The sequence below is a fragment of the Dipodomys merriami genome, unplaced genomic scaffold (genome assembly GCF_024711535.1).
Source record: "Dipodomys merriami isolate MVZ:Mamm:240054 unplaced genomic scaffold, mDipMer1.0.p SCAF_2, whole genome shotgun sequence".
NCBI classification, from domain to species: domain Eukaryota; kingdom Metazoa; phylum Chordata; class Mammalia; order Rodentia; family Heteromyidae; genus Dipodomys; species Dipodomys merriami.
In genome coordinates, this window is record NW_027203381.1 from 68,727,643 (window position 1) to 68,749,740 (window position 22,098).

At 48.9% G+C, this 22,098-nt stretch overlaps 3 protein-coding genes across 5 annotated transcripts in view; 2 read left to right on the top strand and 1 right to left on the bottom strand.

Annotated features, from left to right (window-relative positions):
* Window positions 1-19,566, top strand: Pigz (phosphatidylinositol glycan anchor biosynthesis class Z). 2 transcript variants are annotated; one of them, XM_070029916.1, is made up of 3 exons: window positions 1-81; window positions 7,307-7,514; window positions 17,271-19,566. In XM_070029916.1, exons 2-3 carry the CDS (start codon window positions 7,397-7,399, stop codon window positions 18,836-18,838), a joined length of 1,686 nt encoding a protein of 561 aa, XP_069886017.1. In that variant the 5' UTR covers window positions 1-81; window positions 7,307-7,396; the 3' UTR covers window positions 18,839-19,566. The 2 variants fall into 2 exon arrangements, with proteins under 2 accessions (XP_069886017.1, XP_069886018.1); XM_070029917.1 differs by lacking the exon at window positions 1-81 and adding an exon at window positions 2,031-2,102.
* The window catches only part of Ncbp2 (nuclear cap binding protein subunit 2), a 26,204-nt gene continuing 11,538 nt past the window's right edge, over window positions 7,433-22,098 (top strand). Inside the window, exon 1 of one of the 2 annotated variants that reach the window (XM_070029919.1) lies at window positions 7,433-7,514. In XM_070029919.1, the coding sequence (XP_069886020.1) occupies window positions 7,470-7,514 (45 nt within the window). In that variant the 5' untranslated portion in view covers window positions 7,433-7,469. Of the gene's footprint in view, window positions 7,515-21,360; window positions 21,509-22,098 lie in introns of those variants that run through there. The other variant, XM_070029918.1, reaches the window with a different exon arrangement.
* On the bottom strand, window positions 20,513-21,264 carry Ncbp2as2 (NCBP2 antisense 2 (head to head)). The gene has a single exon (XM_070029921.1). It carries the CDS (start codon window positions 21,200-21,202, stop codon window positions 20,903-20,905), a length of 300 nt encoding a protein of 99 aa, XP_069886022.1. The 5' UTR covers window positions 21,203-21,264; the 3' UTR covers window positions 20,513-20,902.

The following is a 22,098-nucleotide window of genomic DNA, read 5'->3' on the forward strand; positions in this document are numbered from 1 at the left end:
GCTTTGGGTGCAGGCTCTGGCCTGGCTGGACAGTCGCCGCCAGCACCCGGCAGGTGTAACCCAGAGGCCGCGGGCGCACGGGTGAGTTGGCCACAGCATCTCTGCAAGTGCTGTTGGGCCTAGGGGTGGGGACACTAGGGAGGACAAGTGGGAAGGCAATTGTGGCCACTTTCTGGCCAGCAGGCGCTAGAAGACTGAGGAGGAGGAAGGCGCGGGGGGGGGGGGGTTGACGACGAGGGGGCGCTATTGGCACCCCCCTCCTCGCAGGCACTAGCCCCATGCAGGGGTCTGCAGGCTCTGAGCGCTGACCTGCCGCAAACGGGGGGGGGGGAGGTCGCAGGGGGGTAGCGGCGGCATCTCACAGGGGAGGGAGGCCCAGCGTGTTCTGCACTTTCAAGCACTGGCTTTGGGCCCAGAAAGAGTCCCGGGCTTGAGTCCTCCCCTGATATCCATCTCACCTGGGGCTCTGGTGTCCCTAGGTGGCTTCAAAAGCAGAAGTGACAGAAGCTCAGTAACCCCATTTAGAACAGGAACCTAATGCTGCCTCACCACGTCCCTGGGTGGCCCGCAGCTGTGCCTGTGTGCCCATTGAGCAGCTTCCAGCCTCCATGGCTGCTCTTGGGTCAGGCCTGCCCTCTTGGGTGAGCCCCCCCCCAGGAGTCACCTAAGGGCAAGGACAGGGCAAAGCCAACCCTAGAGCCAGCCCCAGACCACCAAGGCCTTTGCATGGGTGTGGCAAGGACAGTTGCTTTCCTTAAAGAGGTCACCGGGTCACATTTGCTCGCAGGGCCCCTGACACTCTTAGTTTAGTTCAAGGCTGGCACTCTGCCACTTGAGCCATTCCTTTGCTTCCAGCTTTTTGCTGGTTAATTAGGAACAGGAATGTCACGGATTGTCTGACCAAACTGGCTCAGAACCGAGATCCTCAGATCTCAGCCTCCTGAGTAGTTAGGATTAATTACATGCAGGAGCCATCAGTGCCTGGCAATAGTTCCTTCCCAAATGTTAGATTTCTCTTCCACCCCCCACCCCCCCTCCACTCCACCCCTATCCCCAGGCACCTTTACCTCAGAAAACTAGGCACTACTAGCCAAATCCTTAACGCCTGGAATCTTCCACGCCTGGAATCTTCCTGCCACCGTGGAAATGGCATTTTGTAGTCTAGAAAGGGAAGTTGGAGGTCCTGATGGTTCAAAATGCGCCCCACCCCGCCCCATTAGTGGAGATAGCTCTCCCAGTCTCCTTTCTGTATGTTTAGCGTGTGCTGCACCAAAGGCCAAGCAAAGCCCTGGGCAGCCAGCCCCAACCTTCCAATGCCTTCAGGGTTAGCCCCCCCTCCCCTCCCTGCCACTGGGGGGAGGGCAGGTGGAGATGCAGTGCCACACCCAGCAAGGTGGACTTGGAAGGACTCGGTTCTTGTGTGTGTGGAGCAAGAGACGCAGCCTTTGGTTGGGTGTCAGGACCCCCTTAAAACCTGTTCCGAATGCAAGATTCACATTGGGGCCCAATTTAGGGGGCGCCGCCGGGTCCTTTAGGCCAGCAACTATCAGGAAGAAAATGTGAGGATAAGGACGTGGGGGCACCGAGCTGCGCACGCTTCAGGCGCCTGAGAAACATCAGGTGCCAGGAGCCGGCCTTGCACCCCCGGCCCCACCACCAGAGATTCCCCCCCCCCCGCGCGCACCCCGGGACGGTCTCTTCCTTCCTCCCTTTCCCCGCCTCAGCGGTGTGACCTCTTCCCCGGCCTCCCCCCTCCCCCCTGCTCAATGGTTCCCGCTCGGCTGTACCCCCGTCACCGACATGGTCTCTCCCTGCCGCCGGCCCCACACAGTCCCCGCACGCGCGCGCAGGGCGCCCCTGAACCCCGCGATCGTCACGTCTGTCCCCCTGCATCACGAGCCACCTCCACGGCCCTGGGAGCTGTAGCTTTGCTCCAAAACCTTTCAATCCACACCCCCCCCCCCCCCCCGCCCTGTGAGCTGCGGAGATCTCCCCAGCCCGAGGGAGGGTTGCGCCACGAGCAGCATCGGCGCCGTGTGCTCCGGGCACCCCAGTGTGTTCATTTGCGTAAATGCGCAGACCGGCGTCCTGACTGGGTTTCGGTGAGTATTTGTCACGCCCCGCCGGCATTGGCTCCGCCCTCTAGGATACCGGGCCAGGACCCCAGTCCTCCAGCCCAGGTCTTTATCTTGGGGAGCCGCTGGGAGGTCAGCCTCTCCCACTTATGGTTATGGCCACCGCCTCCTAGGACTACCTGTTCTCCAGAATGGGAAGAGAAATGATCAGAGATTGCCCCCGTGTGCAGCGGCTGCATGGGCTGAATCCGCTTCTTTGAAAGCGGGGTGAGGGAGAGAGAGCTTGTTGAAGATGGGGGAGTCCAGGCAGCTGAAGCAAAATGGACAATAAACTCATGTCTGCATTTTTTCCCACAAGAGCCTAGATGTAGATGCTCATTGTAGAGATGAGATATACTTTGGGGTTTCACCATGCCCAAGACACAGGGCAAGACTTGTTGCCCAGCCTAACACTTTTTTTTTTTTGTAGGTCGTGGGGCCTGAGCTCTGGGCCTGGGCGCTGTCCCTCAGCTCTTCAGCTCAAGGCTAGCGCTCTACCACTTGAGCCACAGCGCCACTTCCGGCTTTTTTCTTTTTGCTTATGTGGTGCTGATGAATTGAACCCAGGGCCTCATGCATGCAAGGCAAGTGCTCTACCACTGAGCCACCTTCCCAGCCCCTAACACTTTTATAAATATAAAACAAAAGCAGTGGAATGAAGGATGAATATGTAACCACGAGCCTATTCTCATAGGTTTCAGCCTGAAGTCACGTGCCTACTTATTGCTAAAGGATAACAAAAACCGGAGAGCCAGTAATTTGTTTAAAAACTGCCCTAGACTGTGTGCTTATGGATACTTGCAGAAACAAATGCAAGCCCTTGTCAGTTCAGAAATTTGCCTTCATCTTTGGCCTCAAAGAATTCACACATACTGGGCACTGAGGGCTCACACCTGTAATCCTAGCTACTCTGAAAGCAGAGGATTTGAACATCAAGATTTGTAGCAAGCTGGGACTGAAAAATCCAAGACTCTTAACCCAACTGACCAACAAAAAGCCAGAAATGGTAATGTGGTTCAAGTGACAGAGTGCCAGCCTTGAGTGAAAAAGCCAAGTGAGAGCAAAAGACCCAAAGTTCAAGCCCTAGTAGTAATACCAAAAAAAGGAAGAGAAAGAAAATAAAGAAAAAAAGAATTCACACAAATACTATTCTAATCAAGATGATGAGCAACTCCCAGATAAAATAATTCACAAAGTATATGATAAACAAGTCAACACAAAGTGGAGGGATGACCAGCAGAAACAAGACAGAAAATCCAAGCCCAAGCTTTATTTATTTATTTATTTTTGTCGGCCATGGGGCTTGAATTCTGGTGCTGTCCCTGTGCTCTTCAGCTCAAGGTGAGCACTCTACCACTTGAGCCACAGTGCCACTTCCAGTTTTCTGATGGTTTATTGGAGATAAGAGTGTCTCAGGGACTTTCCTGCCCAGGCTGGATTTGAACTGTGATCCTCAGATCTCAGCCTCCTGAGTAGCTAGAATTACAGGCGTGAGCCACCGGTGCCCTGCCCAGACCCAACCTTTATATATGAAATTATCAAACCTAGTACATCAAATAAGTTTGCTATTATTTAATAACTAAAACAGAGCCTTGACAATATGACAAAAACAGGCTAGGCAAGTCAGCTCCCCTCACCTTCCACAGGACAGATTCCAGAATATGGAAAATTTGGAAGTAAGGGTTATGGACAATTGTGGAAAGTGTCATTAATTTTTGTGGAGAAATAAGCATAACACATTGAGGTTCCCAAGTTTCCAGAAGTGCAAACACAAAACAAAAAAACAAAAAAAAAAAAAAAAAGAAGTGCCCCAAACTGCCGTGATGGCCTGCAGACAGGAAATGGAGGTCAGGGCGAAGCTGTGGGACCCAAATTTGTAGCACACCCTAGTTCTACTTAGGAAAGTCACATTTAACAAATGGCATATTTGAATATTCCATTAGTCAGGTTCTTCAGAATAACAGAATCAATAGAAAGTGCTCTCTCTCTCTCTCCCCCCTTCTGTGTGCGTGGGCGCGCGCGCGCGCGCGCGCGCATTATGCAAGTCCTGAGGCTTGAACTCAGGGCTTGGACACTGCCCCTGAGCTTTTTTGCTCAAGGCTAGCATTCTACCACTTGAACCACAGCTCCACTTCTGGATTTGGGGTGGTTACTTGGAGATAAGCATCTCATGGACTTTCTTGTTGGGACTGGCTTCAGAGATCCTCAGATCTCAGTCTCCTGAGTAGCTAGGATTATAAGTGAGAGCTGCCAGGGTCTGGCTGGCTATGTTATTTTTTTTTTAATGAGAATTGGCTCACACAGCTATGGAGACTCGTGTCTAGAGAAACAGAGAGTCTCACACTGGAAAACCCAACAAGTCCCAGTGGTAACTCCAAGTCCAAGCTCAAAGGCTTGAGAATTGGGGTCCAGGCAGGAGTGGATCATGTAAGAATCATGTAAGTCACAAAGGCCCAAGTATCAAGACCCAAGAAACAAGAATGTTCGTGTTTGAGGGCAGGAAAAGTCAAATGGCCCTCCTGAAGAAGAGAGAGAAAATTCACCCTTCCTCCACCTTTAAGTGAGTGAGCTCATATTTAGTAAAGGTACTTAGCTCACCCTCCTGTCCATATGCCAGTCCCTTCCTGAAATATCTTCATAGACACTCCAAGAAATAAGGTCTTACCAACTACCTGGCTGTCTCAGCCTAGTCAAGCTGTCATTAAAAAAAAACGTCTTGGGGCTGGCAAGGTGGCTCAGTGGTAGAGCACTTGCCTTGCATGCCTGAGGCCCTGGGTTTGATTTCTCAGCACCACATAAGCAAAAAGAAAAAAGCTGGAAGTGGCACTGTGGCTCAAGTGGTAGAGAGCTAGCCTTGAGCTGAAGAGCTGAGGGACAGTGCCCAGGCCCAGAGTTCAGGCCCCACGACCAGATCCCCCCCCCAAAAAAAAAAGTCTTGGTACAGAGGTTCATGCCTATAATCTAGCTACTCGGGAGGCTGAGATCTGAGCATCTCAGTTTGAAGCCAGCCCTGGCAATGAACTAGCAAAAAGGCAGAAGTGGAGGTGTAGCTCAAGTGGAAGAGCACCAACCATGTTTGAAAAAGCTGAACAACAGTGCAAGGTACTGAGTTCCATATCCAGTACCTTCACACACAGGGGGGAAAAATGGGAAGTAGAACTGTAGCTCAAGTGGTGGAGTACCAGCCTTGAGCAAAAAAGATAAGGGACAGCACCTAGAAGAGAGTTCAGTCTTACAGTTGGCATGAAGAAAAACTGTCGGGGCTGGGAAGGTGGCTCAGTAGTAGAGTGCTTGCCTTGCATGCCTGAGGCCCTGGGTTTGATTCCTCAGCACCACATAAGCAAAAAGAAAAAAGCCGGAAGTGGCGCTGTGGCTCAAGTGGTAGAGTGCTAGCCTTGAGCTGAAGAACTGAGGGACAGCGCCCAGGCCCAGAATTCAGGCCCCATGACCGGACCCAAAAAAAAAAAAAAAAAGAAAAGAAAAAGAAAAACTGTCTGAGGGGCTGGGAAGGTGGCTCAGTGGTAGAGCGCTTGCCTTGCATGCATGAGGCCCTGGGTTTGATTCCTCAGCATCACATAAGCAGAAAAAGCCAGAAGTGGCGCTGTGGCTGAAGTGGTAGAGCGCTAGCCTTGAGCTGAAGAGTTGAGGGACAGTGCCCAGGCCCAGAGTTCAGGCCCCACAACAGACCAAAAAAAAAAAAAAAAAGAAAGAAAAAAAGAAAAACCGTCTTGAGATTCAACATGGTAATATGTACTTCAATCTGGCTATTTGGGAGATAAATAGGAGGATCTTATGAACTCTATCCAAAAAAAGTAATTAAAGCAAAAACAAAACAAACAAAACTCCATAGTTCTGTGGTTCAGTAGAAGAATGCTTAACTAGCAAGCAAAAGATCCTCTGAGCTGGGCGCTGACGGCTCATGCCTATAATCTTAGCTACTCAGGAGGCTGAGATCTGAGGGTCACGGTTCAAAGCCAGCCTGGGCAGGAATGTTTGTGAGACTTTTTTTGGGGGGGGTCCGGTTGTGGGGCCTGAATTCTGGGCCTGGGCGCTGTCCCTCAGCTCTTCAGCTCAAGGCTAGCGCTCTACCACTTGAGCCACAGCACCACTTCCGGCTTTTTTCTTTTTGCTTATGTGGTGCTGAGGAATCGAACCCAGGGCCTCATGCATGCAAGGCAAGTGCTCTACCACTGAACCACCTTCCCAGCCCCTCCGTGAGACTTTTATCTCCAATAAACCACTAGAAAACCAAAAGTGCCGCTGTGGGTGAAGTGGTAGAGTGCTCACCTTGAGTTGAAGCGCTGAGGTACAGCACCCAAGCCCAGAGTTCAAGCCCCATGACAGACAAAAAAAAAAAAAAAAAAAAAAGATCCTCTGAGTTCAAACCCTAGTACTGCCAAGAAAATTCTTTGGATCATGTGTAGATCCTTAGTAAATATAATTAGAAAATAATAATAATCAACAGAGGCCTCTTTCTCCATCTATCAAATGGGCAAAAAATAAAAAGTAAAATACAATGGGGATTTTTAAAAAAAGAGAATGAGATATGCATGTCAAGCGCATCATCATCTTTTTTTTTTTTTTTTGTCAGTCCTGAGGCCTGAACTCAGAGCCTAGGCACTGTGCCTGAACTTCTTTTGCTTAAGGCTGGTACTCTACCACTTCAGCCACAGCACCACTTCTGGCTTTTTCTATTTATGTGGTATTGAGGAATCGAGCCCAGGACTTCATGCATGTTAGGCAAGCACTCTACCACTAAGCCACATTCCCAGCTCCATCATCATTTTTTTTTTGCCAGTCCTAGAGCTTGAACTCAGGGCCTGGGCACTGTTCCTGAACCTATTTTGCTCAAGACTAGTACTCTAGCACTTGACAGCACCTCTTCTGGCTTTTTCTGTTTATGTGGTACTGAGGAATCAAAGCCAGGGCTTCATGCATGCCAGGCAAGTCCTCTACCACAAAGCCATATTCCTAGCCCCATCATCAATTTTTTAAAGACAAAGTTTAGCTATGTAGCTCAGGCTGATTCTTGTGATTCTCCAGTTTCAGCCTCTGGAGTGATGGGATTACAGGCATTTACCATTACACCTACCTAGCTTATCAGCATTTCCATATAGATCCATTTTGAGTTTGTTCAGACAGTTTAAGGTATAATTTACCTTATAGTAACTACCAAATGTTACCCTCAACAGATGCAAAATTGTGGATCCAGAACTGTACCAGATGCAGGGGTGAACTCATTTCAGACTCTAGGCCAGATGTGCAACCATTGAATCTGAAGAATGGCAGCCAGGTTACTCTGGGGCATCCTCAGCCTACTGCGAGTGCTGTGGTGCCTCCTCCCTCAGACAGGCTATGTGCATCCGGATGAGTTCTTCCAGTCACCTGAGGTCATGGCAGGTAAAGCTCCTGGGTATGGGTAAGATCTGGTTGACAGGCTGACTGGGTATTCAGTGGGGAGGGAAGGACATGCATGTGCTGATGATGAGCAGTGAGCCCACAGCAAAGTTGTAGCCTTACTGGGATAAGAACTCAGAAATGGGAACTTTGTATCTCCTTTCTGAGTGCTGACCCTGACCTTGTGGATGATATTAATAAAACAACAACCTCCTAAAATGTCTTCCTGCTGGGCCCAACAGGTCGCTCACTCAGACTGCTGGTATTTTGTTAGAGGAAAATGAACAGACTACAGAGAAACCAAACCAAAAACTCAGAGAAGCAGGAGTAACTCTGGTTTATTATGCCAGCAGGCCCAAAGGGCTTCCTCCTCCAAACTCTGAGCCTCCAATGTCGAGATTACAAGGTCCTTATAGCATTACTTGGGGGTAGAGAGGGCTGGACTGCTAGGGCTGAGCTGGTTGCTGATAGGTGAGTTTAAACTAGGGGAGGGTTGCAGGGAGAACAGCAGTTAAATTTAGGTCTGGAGGGGGATGAAGGCACAGAGCAGTGGACATAGGCTTATGGCCGGGTCAACAGTCAGGTAGTTTGCAGAAATCACAGGTCACACTCTGAAGTCACATTCTTTCAGGAGTCTTCAGAAATCATATGCTGTGTTTAGGTTAACCTTTAAGCAAAGTTTTACAAGCTGATGCTTAAGATAATACTCTTAGTTTACAACAATGTCAATCTCCCAACTGTTTTCTGGACTGGGCTTAGACTTGTTTGTTGTACCCTACGGAGGCCTCCCACACCTTACCACTCCAGACTTACTGACATAAATCAGTACTCTTCCCCCAGGAAGGTGCAGAGGCAAGAGGACTGGGCTCAAGGGTGTACCTGAGGTTGTATGGTAGGTTCAATATTGCCCCAGGTCCGCATATCCAGTGGCTCTCACGAGAAGGCAAAGCGAGCAGTCCTGAGCCAGATCAGCATTGGTTCAATTAAAAGCCCATGGGTGGCAATAACTAGGGATAGGATTCCATAGGACTTAGGGAGGACATGGGTCCCTTGCCATCCTGGAGCCCCTGTCATAAGGCTTTCCATGAGTGAGGGCTGAGCCATCGACCTGATCAACAAAGAACTTTTGTACATGGCTATATCGTCCCAGGTCACTACTTCTGGCATAGGTACTTATTCCTAAGATCCTTCCAGTGAACCAGCCTGCATCAGCAAGACTGCTAACAGTGAGCTGGATGGCACTGCAATGAGTCATTAGATCCCAGGTGTCAAGGGTTGTCCCATGCCATGCATTCCCATCAGTGACAGGGCATGTGGTGTTCACAGGAAGATTTCCAGGCCACATTTAGTTTTCATGGTTAGAATACCACCGTTACCAGAACAGGTTCTCACAATTTAAATTTGGCTTTATGGCTAAGTAAACTGGAGCGTTGCTGAGCTTTTTCCAGTCCTCCATGTGGTTTGGTTTAGAATTTGTTTGCTTCCCTCAATTACGGAGACTGGAGGCATAGTAGTGCAGAGCCAGGAGGCCTGGGGTGCACACTGTCATATGCCAGAGGCATCTTGGTGCCCCACGCCAATATCTGACGGCTATAACACTTCCCACAGCAATTCACTACAACAGGGCTCACAGCACTTTATGCTTCCAGTCCCAACCCTGAGATGCCATAATGGTTAGACCTACAGCAAACAGGGTGGCCACTGGACCAATTAGCAAAAACAAATAGGGGTGGCAAGAAGGAGTCATAAGGTCTTGATGGACGATTCCTCAGGCTTGCCTTGTGTTGAACAACAAGCTTCCAGGGTGTGGTTGGAGCAGGGCTGGCTAGGCCATCTTCTAGATTTTCAGGTTGAGAGGGCTCGCTGGGCCCCAGGCTGTCTGCCACTGGTCAGGATGATCAGGGGCTGTTGCCTTCTCCATCCAGAAGTAGTGGGTCTAGGGAATGACACCTGCAACTTTAACAGTGATTGGGGTATCCAATATTACCGTATGAAGGACCATCCAGGTCGGTTGGAGTGGTTCCCTTTTCTGATCTTTTCTCCATACCATATCACCTGGCTGGTAAGTGACATCAGTTTCCCATGGAATAGGACCTTCTGTAGGATATCTGGAGAAACTAATGTAGGGTCATCCCCAAGACCTGGAGATGTCTGGATATTCCCAAGTCCTCCATATGTTTTAGCTCTCCCACCCCTTTGCCTGCCTATTATAGGAGGGTACCTACCATTAAAGATTTCAGAAGGTGAGTACCCAGAGGGCCATAGGGTGCAGTATGCCCCAAATAAGGCAAAAGGCAGCATCTGTACCCAAGGAGACTGGGATTCCTGGCACAGTTTGGCTGTAGTTTTGAGGGTTTGGTTCATGTGCTCAACTTTCCTAGAGCTCTGGGGGCCTATAGGCTCCATACCTTGGCGATGCCCTGGGTGACTTTGGCCATGAAGTCCAAAGAGGACTTTCGAAGAGGAAGACCAAACCTGGGGAGAACTTCTCTCAGTAGGCCCTTCAGCCCTTCTTGTACCTTCTCAATGGGGGTTGGACATGCTTCGCCCCATCCCAAATAGGTGAAAACCAGGACCAAGACTTCTCAGTCTTCAGTGCATGGCGCCCATGGCTTGTATATCTGGGCTTGGCCTGGTTCTCTGGTGTGCATTATTTTTTTGCACATGTGGTACACCTACCACTTTTTTTCAGTTCTTTGTTTATATTTTATCATAAAGATACCGTACAGCGGGCTTACAGTTAGTTATACGGTAAGGCAATGAGTACATTTCCTATTGAGCATTGTTACTTCCTTCACACCTACCACTTATTTGGGTGCATAGTATAGGTAGCTTTGAGATGAAGTAGTATCTACTTAGGTTTACCATAGGTGTTTTCCCCAGATGTGTTAGTTTGTATTTTTTTCTGTCAGTCATGGAGCTTGAACTCAGGGCCTGGACACTGTCCTTGAGCTCTTTTTGCTCAAGCTTAATGCTTTACCACTTGAGCTACAGAGCCATTTTTGGTTTTCTGGTGGTTAACTGCAGATAAGAGTCTTATGGACTTTCCTTTCCAGGCTGGCTTTGAACCTGTATCCTCAGATTTTAGTCTACTGAGTGACTAGGATTACAGGCATGAGTCACCAGCACCTGGCCATGATATTGTCTTATTAAAAGAACAGCTATGGCACCAAAGCCTAAGAGTCTCCGGTCAGGCAGCTTCTACCAGCTCTCTTCTTCCTTTGTCCCCTTTTCATCTCTTGCCCATTGCTCCTCCTACTTGATGTAAGTGGGGACAGGAGGCAATTCTGGGGCCAATGCAAGTTTTGTAGTTTGTTCTGGCTCTTCAGGTGAGCTCAGCTTTTTGCTACCTCTCGACAACACCTGGTCAGCCAAGTAGTTCCCCCTGCTGACATGATCCATGTTCCTTTGATGCCCCCCTACCGTGCACAACCCTCACTTGGGATGGTTCCCAGACCACTCCTAGCAATTGGATGATTTCTTCCTTGTTTTTCTCTTCTTCCTACTGTAAGCAGTCCTCTTTCCTTGCAGATTGCTGTGTATATGTAGTGAAAGCATACTTGGAGTCCATGAAGGTTTGTTGTTTGTTTTTTTTTTGTGGGTCGTGGGGCTTGAACTCTGGGCCTCACTGTCCCTCAGCTCTTCAGCTCAAAGCTAGCACTCTACCACTTGAGCCACAGCACCACTTCCGGTTTTCTAGTGGTTTTATTGGAGATAAGAGTCTCACGGACTTTCCTGCCCGGGCTGGCTGTGAACCATGATTCTCAGATCGCAGCCTCCTGAGTAGCTAGGATTACAGGCGTGAGCCACTGGTGCCCGGCTCCCTGAAGGCGCTTACCTGCGTTTTTCCTGCATGTTGTAAGCCTGGATTTGTGCGCAGAGTTCAGCTTGCCATGCAGACCACCCCTGGGGCAGGCCTTCTGCCTGTGTGATGTCACTTATGGTGGTGGACACAAACACAGCTTTTTGTTGTCCCACTTGGACAAAGCTACTTCCAACTGTAAAGAGTTCAAGTTCTGGGTTTGGGAGGGAAATATCTGAGGAAACGTAACATTGATCTCTTGTCCCAGGGAGAGCTATCAATCTCCCTAATCAGGACTGTTGTAGCCATCTTGATGCTACTACGTCCAGGCACTTTTTTTTTTTAATTTTTTTATTGTAAAGATACTATACAGAAGGTTACAGTTACATGAGTGAGGTAATGAGTACACTTCCTCTTGAACATTGTTACCCCCTCCATTGTTTTCCCCCTACCATCCCCTCCCTCCCTCCCTCCCCCAAGGTTCTTTTTTTTTTTTTGATTGTGATTAAGTGATTACTTAATTTCCGGAAATTCACAGTATTGTGGAATAATGATGCTCATTTAAAGTCACAAGTTCATTCTAACTTTCCTGGAGCAAATTGTCTATCACAGTCTGTAATATATAATGGTGCTCACATGTTATATACCATATATGTGATCAGCAGCATGGGGATATTTGGTAGTGGTTCAACCAGATGAGTGGGAGTTCTTTGTTTCTTAAGTCCTGTTAGTTTTGTCATATCACCTAACATTTTGGATTTATCATCCACTTATCAGGGAGACCATGTACAGTTTGTCTCTTCGTTCTTGGCTTACCTCGCTCAACATGATTCCTTCTAGCTCCATCCATTTCCCTGCAAATGCCATTATTTTGTCATTTCTAATGGCTGCATAATATTCCATTGTGTATAGATACCACAATTTTTGGATCCATTCATCTGTGGTGGGGCATCTAGGTTGTTTCCATATCCTAGCTATTGCGAACAGTGCTGCAATAAACATGGAGGTGCATGTGTCCTTGTATATTGGTTCCTGTTGTTCAGGGTAGATGCCTAGAAGTGGTATGACTGGGTCGTAAGGGAGGTCAATCTTTAGCTTTCTAAGGACCCTCCAGACTGCTTTCCAAAGTGGTTGTATGAGTGTACATTCCCACCAGCAGTGTAATAGCGTTCCTCGTTCTCCACATCCCCTCCAGCATTTGTCGTTGGCTGATTTGTGGATGTGGGACATTCTGACTGGGGTAAGGTGGTATCTCAGGGTTGTCTTTATTTGCATTTCCTTCACCACCAGGTATGATGAACATTTCCTCATGTGTTTCTTTGCCATTTTTATTTCTTCATTTGAGAAGTCCCTCTTTAGTTCCCTTGCCCATTTAGTAATTGGTTTGTTAGGTTTGGGAGGGATTAGTTTCTTGAGTTCCCTGTATATACAGGATGTTAACCCCTTGTCTGATATATTGCTGGTAAATATTTTTTCCCAATTAGTTGGTTGTCTTTCTAGCTTGGTTGCGATAGCTTTATCTGTGCAGAAGCTTTTTATTTTAAGGTAGTCCCATTTGTCGAGTCTCTCTCCAACTTGTTGTGACCCTGGGACTCTGTTCAGGAAGTTCCTTCCTGTGCCTATTAGTTCAAGTGTCTCTCCTACTCTGTCCTGCAGTAGTTTCAGAGATTCAGGTTTAATGTTAAGGTCTTTAATCCATTTTGAGTTGATGTTGGTGCATGGTGATAGGCTGGGGTCCACTTTTAGTTTTCTGCATGTGGCTGCCCAGTTTTCCCAGCACCAGCAGTTGAAGAGGCTGTGTTTCTTCCATTGTATGTCTTTGGCTCCTTTGTCGAATATCAGCTGGCTGTAGGCCTGTGGATTTATTTCTGGATCTTCTATTCTGTTCCATTGGTCTTCGGGTCTGTTTTTGTGCCAGTACCATGCTGTCTTTGTTATTATAGCTCTGTAGTAGAGTTTGAAGTTCGGCATGGATAGCCCTCCCATATTGTCTTTATCCCCTAGAATTGTTTTGGCTATTCTAGGTCTTTTGTTGTTCCATATGAATTTTTGGACTGTTTTCTGTATTTCAGTGATGTACGTCATTGGGATTTTAATAGGAATTGCGTTGAATTTGTATATTAGTTTTGGAAGTATTACCATCTTTACTATATTAAGTCGGCCTATCCAGGAGCATGGGAGGTCTTTCCATTTCCTAGTGTCTTCTGCAATTTCTTTCTTTAACTTTTTATAGTTCTCATTAAATAGTTCTTTTACATCTTTGGTTAGGTTAATTCCTAAATATTTTATTTTTCGGGAGGTTATTGTGAATGGGGTTGCTCCCTTTATTTCCCTCTCTTCCTGTACATTATCAGTGTATAGGAAGGCAACTGATTTTTGTGGGTTTATTTTGTATCCTGCTATTTTGCCGAAGTGATTTATGATTTCTAAGAGTTTGGGGATGGAGTTTTTGGGATCGTGGAGGTATAGTATCATGTCGTCTGCAAAAAGGGATAGTTTAACTTCTTCTTTCCCTATGCGGATCCCTTTAATGTCTTTTTCTTGCCTTATTGCCCTGGCTAAGGGTTCCAGGACTATATTGAAGAGGAGTGGAGACAGTGGGCATCCTTGCCTTGTTCCTGATTTTAGGAGAATTGGTTGTAGCTTTTCCCCATTAAGCATAATATTGGCTATTGGTCTGTCATAAATGGCTTTTATTGTTTTTAGAAATCTTCCTTCTATTCCTATTTTCTCCAGAGCTTTTAGCATGAATGAATGTTGAATTTTGCGTCCAGGCACTTTTAACAGTCCATTGGCTGTTGCCATGGGCACACAGTCTGGGTAAGGACTCCCGCGGCTGTGTGGTTATTTTCATGGATGAAGAGATCAAATGGCTACATTATGTCAGGCAGTGCCTTCCAGCACTGTTCCCACATGGGGCTCACCCAAGAGCAGGTCATCTACATTCTGGAGTAGTGTAGGTGTTCTGGGAAAGTAGACACATCTGTTGCCAGGGCTTCCCCAATAGTGTGGATGATTTTTAAATTTTTATTGTTATTATAAAGGTGATGTGTGTAAGGGTTACAGTTAGATAAGTCAGGTGAAGAATATATTTCTTTTTGGACAATGTCACCTCTTCTCTCACTGTGGGTGAGCTTTTGAAGCCTATGGCAGCCTGATCTAGGTCACCTGGGTTTTTCTCTCAGTATCGGGATCTTCCCATTTGAAGGCAAATGGTGGCTGGCTAACTGGAGCCATGCAGAGGCAGAAGAAAGCATCTTTCAGATCTAGGTTGCTTGTGGAGGCAGGAGAATCGGGAGAATACAGTGATGGGGACCACCAGGTGTAACATGACAACAGCACTGCTCATTGCTTGGAGGTCTTGAACAAGTTGGTAGTCATTTCCAAATGCTTTCCTGACTGGGAGGAGTGGGTTTGTGTGGCTATTGGCATTCAACCACTGTGTCTGCATCTTTGAGTCCCGGGAGATGAGCCTGGATTCCTACTCATGCCTCCTAGGGTATTAGGTATTGCCTCAGCCTGACAGGATAGGTACAAGGTTTGAGATCTACCACTGTGGGGGCATGATTGTAGGTCAGGCCAGGGGGAGGCCCTTTTCAGCCCAGACTTCTGGAAAAAATCTTCCACTAGGCAGATGGGCTTGTCAGGCTCTCTTCCTTTTGGTGATAGGGAGACAGGAGCAGAGCAGGGTCACACTCTGAGGTCACATTCTTTCAAGAGTCCTCAGAAATTATGGGAATGTTAACCTTTAAGCAAAGTTTTATGAGCAGGTGGTTAAGATAATAGCCGTGGTGGTTTACAACAATGGCAGTTTCCCAGCAGTCTTCTGTACCATGCAGGAGGCCTGTCTTATTTTAGCTCTCTGCCTCATGTCAGCCAAGCTCCTTGCCAGGTTCTCAGTGGGATGATTTGAGTCGGGCTTTCCCAGGGGCCAGAAAGCTTTAACAGGATGTGATTTGAGCCAGTGACACTTTTCTCCTGTAGTTTCTCGGAAAGAGTGCCTACTCCCTTTAAGATCACGTTTTGTATATACTTTTGCTCATTTATATCTCTTCAGTCAGAATGTACCACGTGACCTCATCTAGTTGCAAGGGAAGCTGGAAATAACCTTTATATCTGACCAAGTGCCTGGCTAATGAGACTAAAGAAGAAAGGGGAAACAATATTTGGGATACTTCCAGCTAACTCTGTCACAGTGTTCAACAGTGGATTTCTTTTTAAGTTTCAGCAAGGATTTATTTCAGCATAACAAAGTTAAAGCAGGGAGAGAGACACTCCCTGCTCCCCAAGCAGGAAATGGAAGTTAAAGACTCCAAATGGAAGATGTTACCTACTACCTTTACTCTCTCTGAGCTGGGGTAATACATGTGGTCATGTTGCCTATAAGCCCCCAACCCTGGGTAGCCAATATGAGTGTTACTCATTCTTAAATATGGAGATATTGCTGAGTGTCAGTGGCTCACCCTTGTAATCCTAGCTGCACAGGAAGCTGAGATCTGAGGATCAAGGTTCAAAGCCAGTCTGGGCATGAGATTCTTATCTCCAACAAAAAAGCAGGAACACACACACACACACACACACACACACACACACACACACACGGAGATGTCTCTGGATCTTCTTATCTCCAACAAAAAAGCAGGAACACACACACACACACACACACACACAGAGATGTCTCTGGATCACACACACACACACACACACACACAGAGATGTCTCTGGATCACACACACACACACACACACACACACACACACACACACACACACACACACACACACACACACACACACACACACACACACACACACACACACGGAGATGTCTCTGGATCTACCCAAACCATCAACAGCAGCTTCCTTTCTCAGATATGGTTCAAATCTTACTACCCATTTACAGAGTTGCCAGGTTTAAAGGGCAATTTTAGACAGCTAGCCCTCTTTAGGTCTCTCAGCTTTTATAATTAATAATAATAGCTATTGGTAGTATTAGGTTTAAACGCAAGGCATTGCTGTTGCTAAGTAGATGCTCTACCATTTGATCCATGCACACAGCCATAAATTTTGGCAGTTGTGTGTGTATGTGTGTGGTTTTTGAGAGTCTTGCTGAATATTTCATGCTCGCCTCATATTTGTGGTCCTCTTGCCTCAGCCTCCTAAATGTTGGGATTATAGGCATGTGCCATCATACCTGGCTTGCATACATTACCCTGTCTGTTTCTGGTCATCACTCTCACACCCCTCTCTCCAGAGACACAGACAAACTCCATCACAAAGATGGGTGTTTCACTCTGAGATCCTGAGAAGAGGAATAAAGCCTTCTTCTGTTCCTCCTCACCCCTTTCCCAGCGAACACTGTTACCTCATTTCCCAGGTGTGGTTCCTTCTGCCCTCTCCACAAGGTGAGGCCACAGTACCACTTCTGTCTTTTTGTGTGTATGTGGTACTAAGGAATTGAACCCAGGGCTTCATGCATGCTAGGCAAGCACTCTACCACTAAGCTACCTTCCTAGCCCTGGGCTGAGTTCTTGTTTGGCAGTGGTGGGGGAACAATGGCTTCCAAACTCATTGTTATTGGTAGAATTCAGTTCACACAACAGTGGTGGCTATTTCCTCACCATCAGCGCCTGGAGGCCACCTGCATTCCTTGCTAACAGCCTCTTCCATCCTAGGAGGTAAAAGAATCACTGAATCATTTTCATGCTTTCGATCTTCTCTTGCCTCCTCTGTATCCAGGTGGAGAAAATTGCTCTTCCAGAGCTGGCTTAGTCAGGTCAAACCCACCTGGGCATCTCAGTCAGTCAACTTCTCCCATAAAACGTACCTCATCAAGGAAGAAAAGTCCACTTGGTACAGTCTCAGGGGTTATGCAGGAGTGTCTACTAGTGGGCAGACAAGCTGGAGGTGTACACCCCTGAGCTTAGAACTGGCTCACCTCTGCCTCTCTCTCTGCAGAAGACATCCTGGGAGTACAGGCCACACGGCCGTGGGAGTTTTACCCCAGCAGCTCCTGCCGCACGGTGGTCTTCCCAGTGCTGACCTCAGGCTCTGCCTTCTGGTTGCTCAGGCTCTGGGAAAAGCTGGGTCCATGGCCTGGCCTGGTGAGTGGCTATGTGCTGCTGGTGGGGCCCCGGCTCCTCCTCACTGCCTTCTCCTTTGCCCTGGATGGGGCTGTGTACCAGTTAGCCCCTCTGTGGGGGGCAGACCGCTGGAACGCCCTGGCCCTGCTGTCTGGCTCCTACGTCACCCTGGTTTTCTACACAAGGACCTTCTCCAATGCCATCGAGGGACTACTCTTCACGTGGTTGCTGGTCCTGGTGTCCCCTCATGTGGCATGGAACCCCATGCCCAACAAGCCTACCCCAGGGCCACAGTGGCACAGCTGGCTTGTTGGGGCCATTGTAGCTGCTGGCTTCTTCAACCGGCCCACTTTTCTGGCCTTTGCTTTAGTTCCTCTCTTCCTCTGGGGCATTCGCGGAACCATGAACCCTGGTTTCAAAGCATTGACCCGGGAGGCACTGGCACTGCTGCCTGGGGTGGCCCTCACTGCAGTGGTGTTTGTAGTCTCAGACAGCTGGTACTTCTCCAGCCTCTCTAGATCCAGTAGCCTTGTCCTTACACCCATCAACTTCTTGCACTACAACCTGGACCCCCAAAACCTTGCAAAGCATGGCACACACGCGCGGCTCACTCACGTGGCAGTCAATGGCTTTCTGCTCTTTGGTGTGTTGCATGCTGAGGCGCTGCAGGCTGCGTGGCAAGAGCTGCAAGTAGGCCTCCGGGTCTTTGCACAAATGGGCCTCCAGAGGACACCAGGTGCCAGGGATCTGCTGTGGAGCCCCAGGTCTTACCTTCTTCTCCTCTACTTCATACCCCTGGCCCTGCTGTCTGCCTTTAGCCATCAGGAAGCTCGGTTCCTGATTCCCCTCATCGTGCCCCTGGTTCTGCTCTGTAGTGCACGAATCCGACCTGTGCCCTGGAAGGGCACTCTGGTCCTCTCCAATGCCCTGGGTGCCTTTTTCTTTGGCTGCCTGCATCAGGGGGGCCTGGTACCTGGTCTAAAGTACTTGGAGCAGGTGGTCCACACACCTGAGCTCCCAAGTGTGCCTACCCACTACACACTCCTCTTTTCTCACACCTACATGCCCCCTCAGCACCTTCTACACCTCCCTGGTCTCCACTCACCTGTGGAGGTGGTGGATATGGGTGGGACTGAGGACTGGGTCCTGTGTCAAATGCTGAAGAACCTCACCAGACAACCACCCTGCCAGGTAGCTGGTGGGCCATGGCTCTGCCGCCTCTTTGTGGTGACCCCTGGGACCACAAGGCATGCCGTGGAGAAGTGCAGCTTCCCCCTCAAGAATGAAACACGCATGTTTCCCCACTTGACCCTGGAGGACCCACCAGCCCTATCCTCACTGCTGAGTGGGGCTTGGAGAGACTACCTTAGTCTTCACATCATGGAACTGGAGAAGACATCTGAAAACACGACAGAGCAGCTGCTGCCCAAGATCCAGCCATAGGAGGTGTCACTTCACCTCCACAGTTATCTGGGCTGGAATATTGCAACAAGGCCCTGGTTCTCCTTCAGGATTCCCACTGTCTCCTCTCTAGGCACAGCCATTGATGGTTTTGCTTTCTGAGTGAGCTCACATACCTTTCCCTCAGACACCAAAGATCTAACTAGTCAACAGTCCCAATGCCAAGCTTCCCAAAGAATTCCATTATAACCAATGGCACTGTCTGTTCCTGTCCTGTTCCTTTTGGCCACTGTAACGTTTCAAATGTATAATAGCACCTGGTTGTGAAAGACAATGAACTGCTAATAACATTCCTGAATGACCTCTCAAACTTTCCATGATGCCTTACCGCTTGCTATCATGACATGGCCAATGGGCCTTCTAAATACTTGGGAGACATAGTAGTGGAGTGAACAGGTAGTTGGGATTCAGAGGATCCAAGATCGAATCCCTGCCATTCACTACCTGTGATTTTGCGAAAGCCCCAACCCACTGCTTAGTCTACACAACAGATCAGAGGAACTCTGAAGTAGTCACTGCAAGTACTGTCATTCTTGGAGTTACAGTATGTTCTCAGGCTCAAAAAGCATTTCTCTCACAAGCTCTTAAACCATGCAAGTGGAAATTATGTTATTTTGGTGCCTGCTGTCACAGTATTTGGTTACTTCCCAAACACGTAATTTTGAAAAATTTCTCCTTTTCTCCATAGTATTCTACTTTTCTATCCAGTAAGTGGTAGGAGACTCTAGCCATTTCTGTTCCTTGTCTTTAAAAATTACTCTCCCAGGGCCTGGGAATGTAACTTTTTGGTAGAGGGCTGGTTTAGCATGCTCAAGACTCTGGGTTGAATCCCCAACACACACACACACACACACACACACACACACACGCACGCACGCACGCACGCACGCACGCACGCACACACACACACACACAAATTATTCTCCCAGAGTAAGGAGCCCAGTGTTTCCCCTTCTGACCACACACACTGTCTTACACCCTGTCAACCTGACCCTGTGGAAATTAAGACCACATGATGCTCAGTAGCTGGTAAAAGCCCATGTTTCCTCTATGGTTTCAAATTTTCTAGATTTCTTGATTAGGGGTTGGGAATATAGCTCAGTGGGAGAGCACTTGCCTAGCCCTGAGTTTAGACCTCAGCATCAGAAACAACAAATACCAATAAGGCAATGAGATTTCATGATTAACTCCGAAATTTACTGAGGAGCCTCAAAATGACAGATCATTACAGAGAATATGGATTTCCTAAACATGGGAAGCTGATAGTAGTTTGCATCCTAGATCTTCAAAACTGGGGATTTGGAATTCTGCTAGATTGTTTCATGGTAGGTAATAATAATTTCACTGCCCGGTGGTAATGGAAAAGGCAGCCCCAAAAGATCAGGGTAAATACTGCAGAGGACTGTAATTAAAGACATGGGTCCTGGAGCCAAATGGGTGCCTTCACTCTACTGCAAAGCTTTGGGCAACTTGAGAAATGGCCATTTTCTCCCCATGTCTATAGTTGTAAGAAGCGAGACGAGCCACACAGAATGTAATTAGCAAGTGCCAGCACAGAATAGACACCAACATGTTGATAAATACTAACATGAACCTACAACCCCCAGTATTCCTAATCCATCTTGTCGGAGAAGTACCACGCTTTATGCTTACGAGTAAGCTCACACGTTTAATGAGAGAATTTGGCGGCTGAAGGCTTGTCTTTCCACCCATCGTCTTATCTTCCCTGGAATCAGCACCCTGCTGCACCAGTGCAGTCCCATTTGTAGAGGGCAGGCAGGCAGGCTGGCTGTGGGACCATGGCTGTCGTACGTGCGTCGTTTGGGTCCAGTCTATATTTATCTGCCAGACTTAGGGAATCTTTCTCCAATCTCAGGGCTTCAACGTGGATATGGGTTTGGCCAGAATTCTTAGCGAGAGGTCTGAAGGCCGACGACCTCAGAATCCGAAGGCATGCGCGGGGCCCTAGAGAACTCCTTCACGCCAAGGTCAGGATCGAGCAGTGAAGGGAAAGTCGGTGACCTCAGCCAGACCCAGCCACAGATGTTAAGAGCGTGTGCCGGGGCGCTTCTGGCTACCCGGTGGTGGTCGGGGACGGTCCCGGAGACCGTCTCGCAGTTCCTGGGCGAAGGCGTCACGGAAGCGTACAGCGCGGCGACCCAGAAAGCCCGCGGGGCCGGCCGCGAGAGCGCGAAGGCGGCGGGCCGCGTCCTGGCCTCGCAGCTGCGCGTGGAGCAGGGCGAAAGCTGTGAGCTGCGCCGCGCGCCGGATAGGCCGACACTCCGACAGCCGCTCCACCAGCTGTGGGCTGTGCAGCAGAGCTGCCAGCAGCTGCCGGAGAACCATCCTCCCTCACCCTGGAGCACCGGAACCCGGTACGCTGAGCGTCCGCCTTCCGACCGGCCGTGTGGGACGTCGGACACATCTGCGTCCGCGCGGCGAGATGACGACACGACCGTGCTCTGATTGGACGCGATGACTCCCACCTCCCGCCGCCTTCGCCCTAGGTTTCCGCTTCCGCCTCGTCGGCCGGCGTGTTTCTCGGGTCCTCGTTCCTGTCCGCCTCTCGGCGCTATGTCCGGCGGCCTACTGAAGGCGCTGAGCAGCGACTCCTACGTGGAGCTCAGCCAGTACCGCGACCAGCATTTCCGGGTGAGGACAGCGGGCCGCGAGCGGGGCCAGCCTTGGGTCGGAACTCTGAGAAACGGTGTATACTTGTCTTATTATGTCGTCCCCGCTCTGCCGGCGTCGGGAAGCGCGATGTGGGCCCCGGTGCCACGGGGAGGCTGCAGCTGGATGCGGAAGGGTGTTTGGATAAGGCACCTTTGTCTCCCAGGGAGTTAGGAACTCGCTTGTTCATTCTCTGGCTTCCATTGTCTGTGCCTAGGCCAGTGCAGGAGGCTGCAGCCATGGGACTAGCGGGAGCGCCGTCTCCATGGGCGAAAGTGTGTGGTGAGATCACTCCCAGGGTATGTGGAGGTGACCCTGGCACTGGAATCTCCGTCTTTTCTCCCGTGGGATGGTGCTAAACATTTTACTTATGGGCAGAAGACTCCCAGGTTGAGTTCTGTCTCTCACTTGAGGAAGAGACAGGTCCTGCTAGGCACTTTGAGAGTGTCCGCATGCCAAGATCAGAAGAAGGAAATTACTGACAGAGCTGAGACTTAAATCTCCCCAGACCTGAGGAAAAATTTAAGTTTAGTCTATGTCATAGAGTATTTGCTTTATGGAAAATGACTACA

Bases quoted from the DNA above. Each gene is read 5' to 3' on its own strand.
- Pigz (XM_070029916.1), top strand. From the start codon at position 7,397: ATGGCAGCCAGGTTACTCTGGGGCATCCTCAGCCTACTGCGAGTGCTG. The intron at 7,515-17,270 runs GTAAAGCTCCTG...CTCTCTCTGCAG, and splicing joins GTCACCTGAGGTCATGGCAG to AAGACATCCTGGGAGTACAG.
- Ncbp2as2 (XM_070029921.1), bottom strand. From the start codon at position 21,202: ATGGTTCTCCGGCAGCTGCTGGCAGCTCTGCTGCACAGCCCACAGCTG.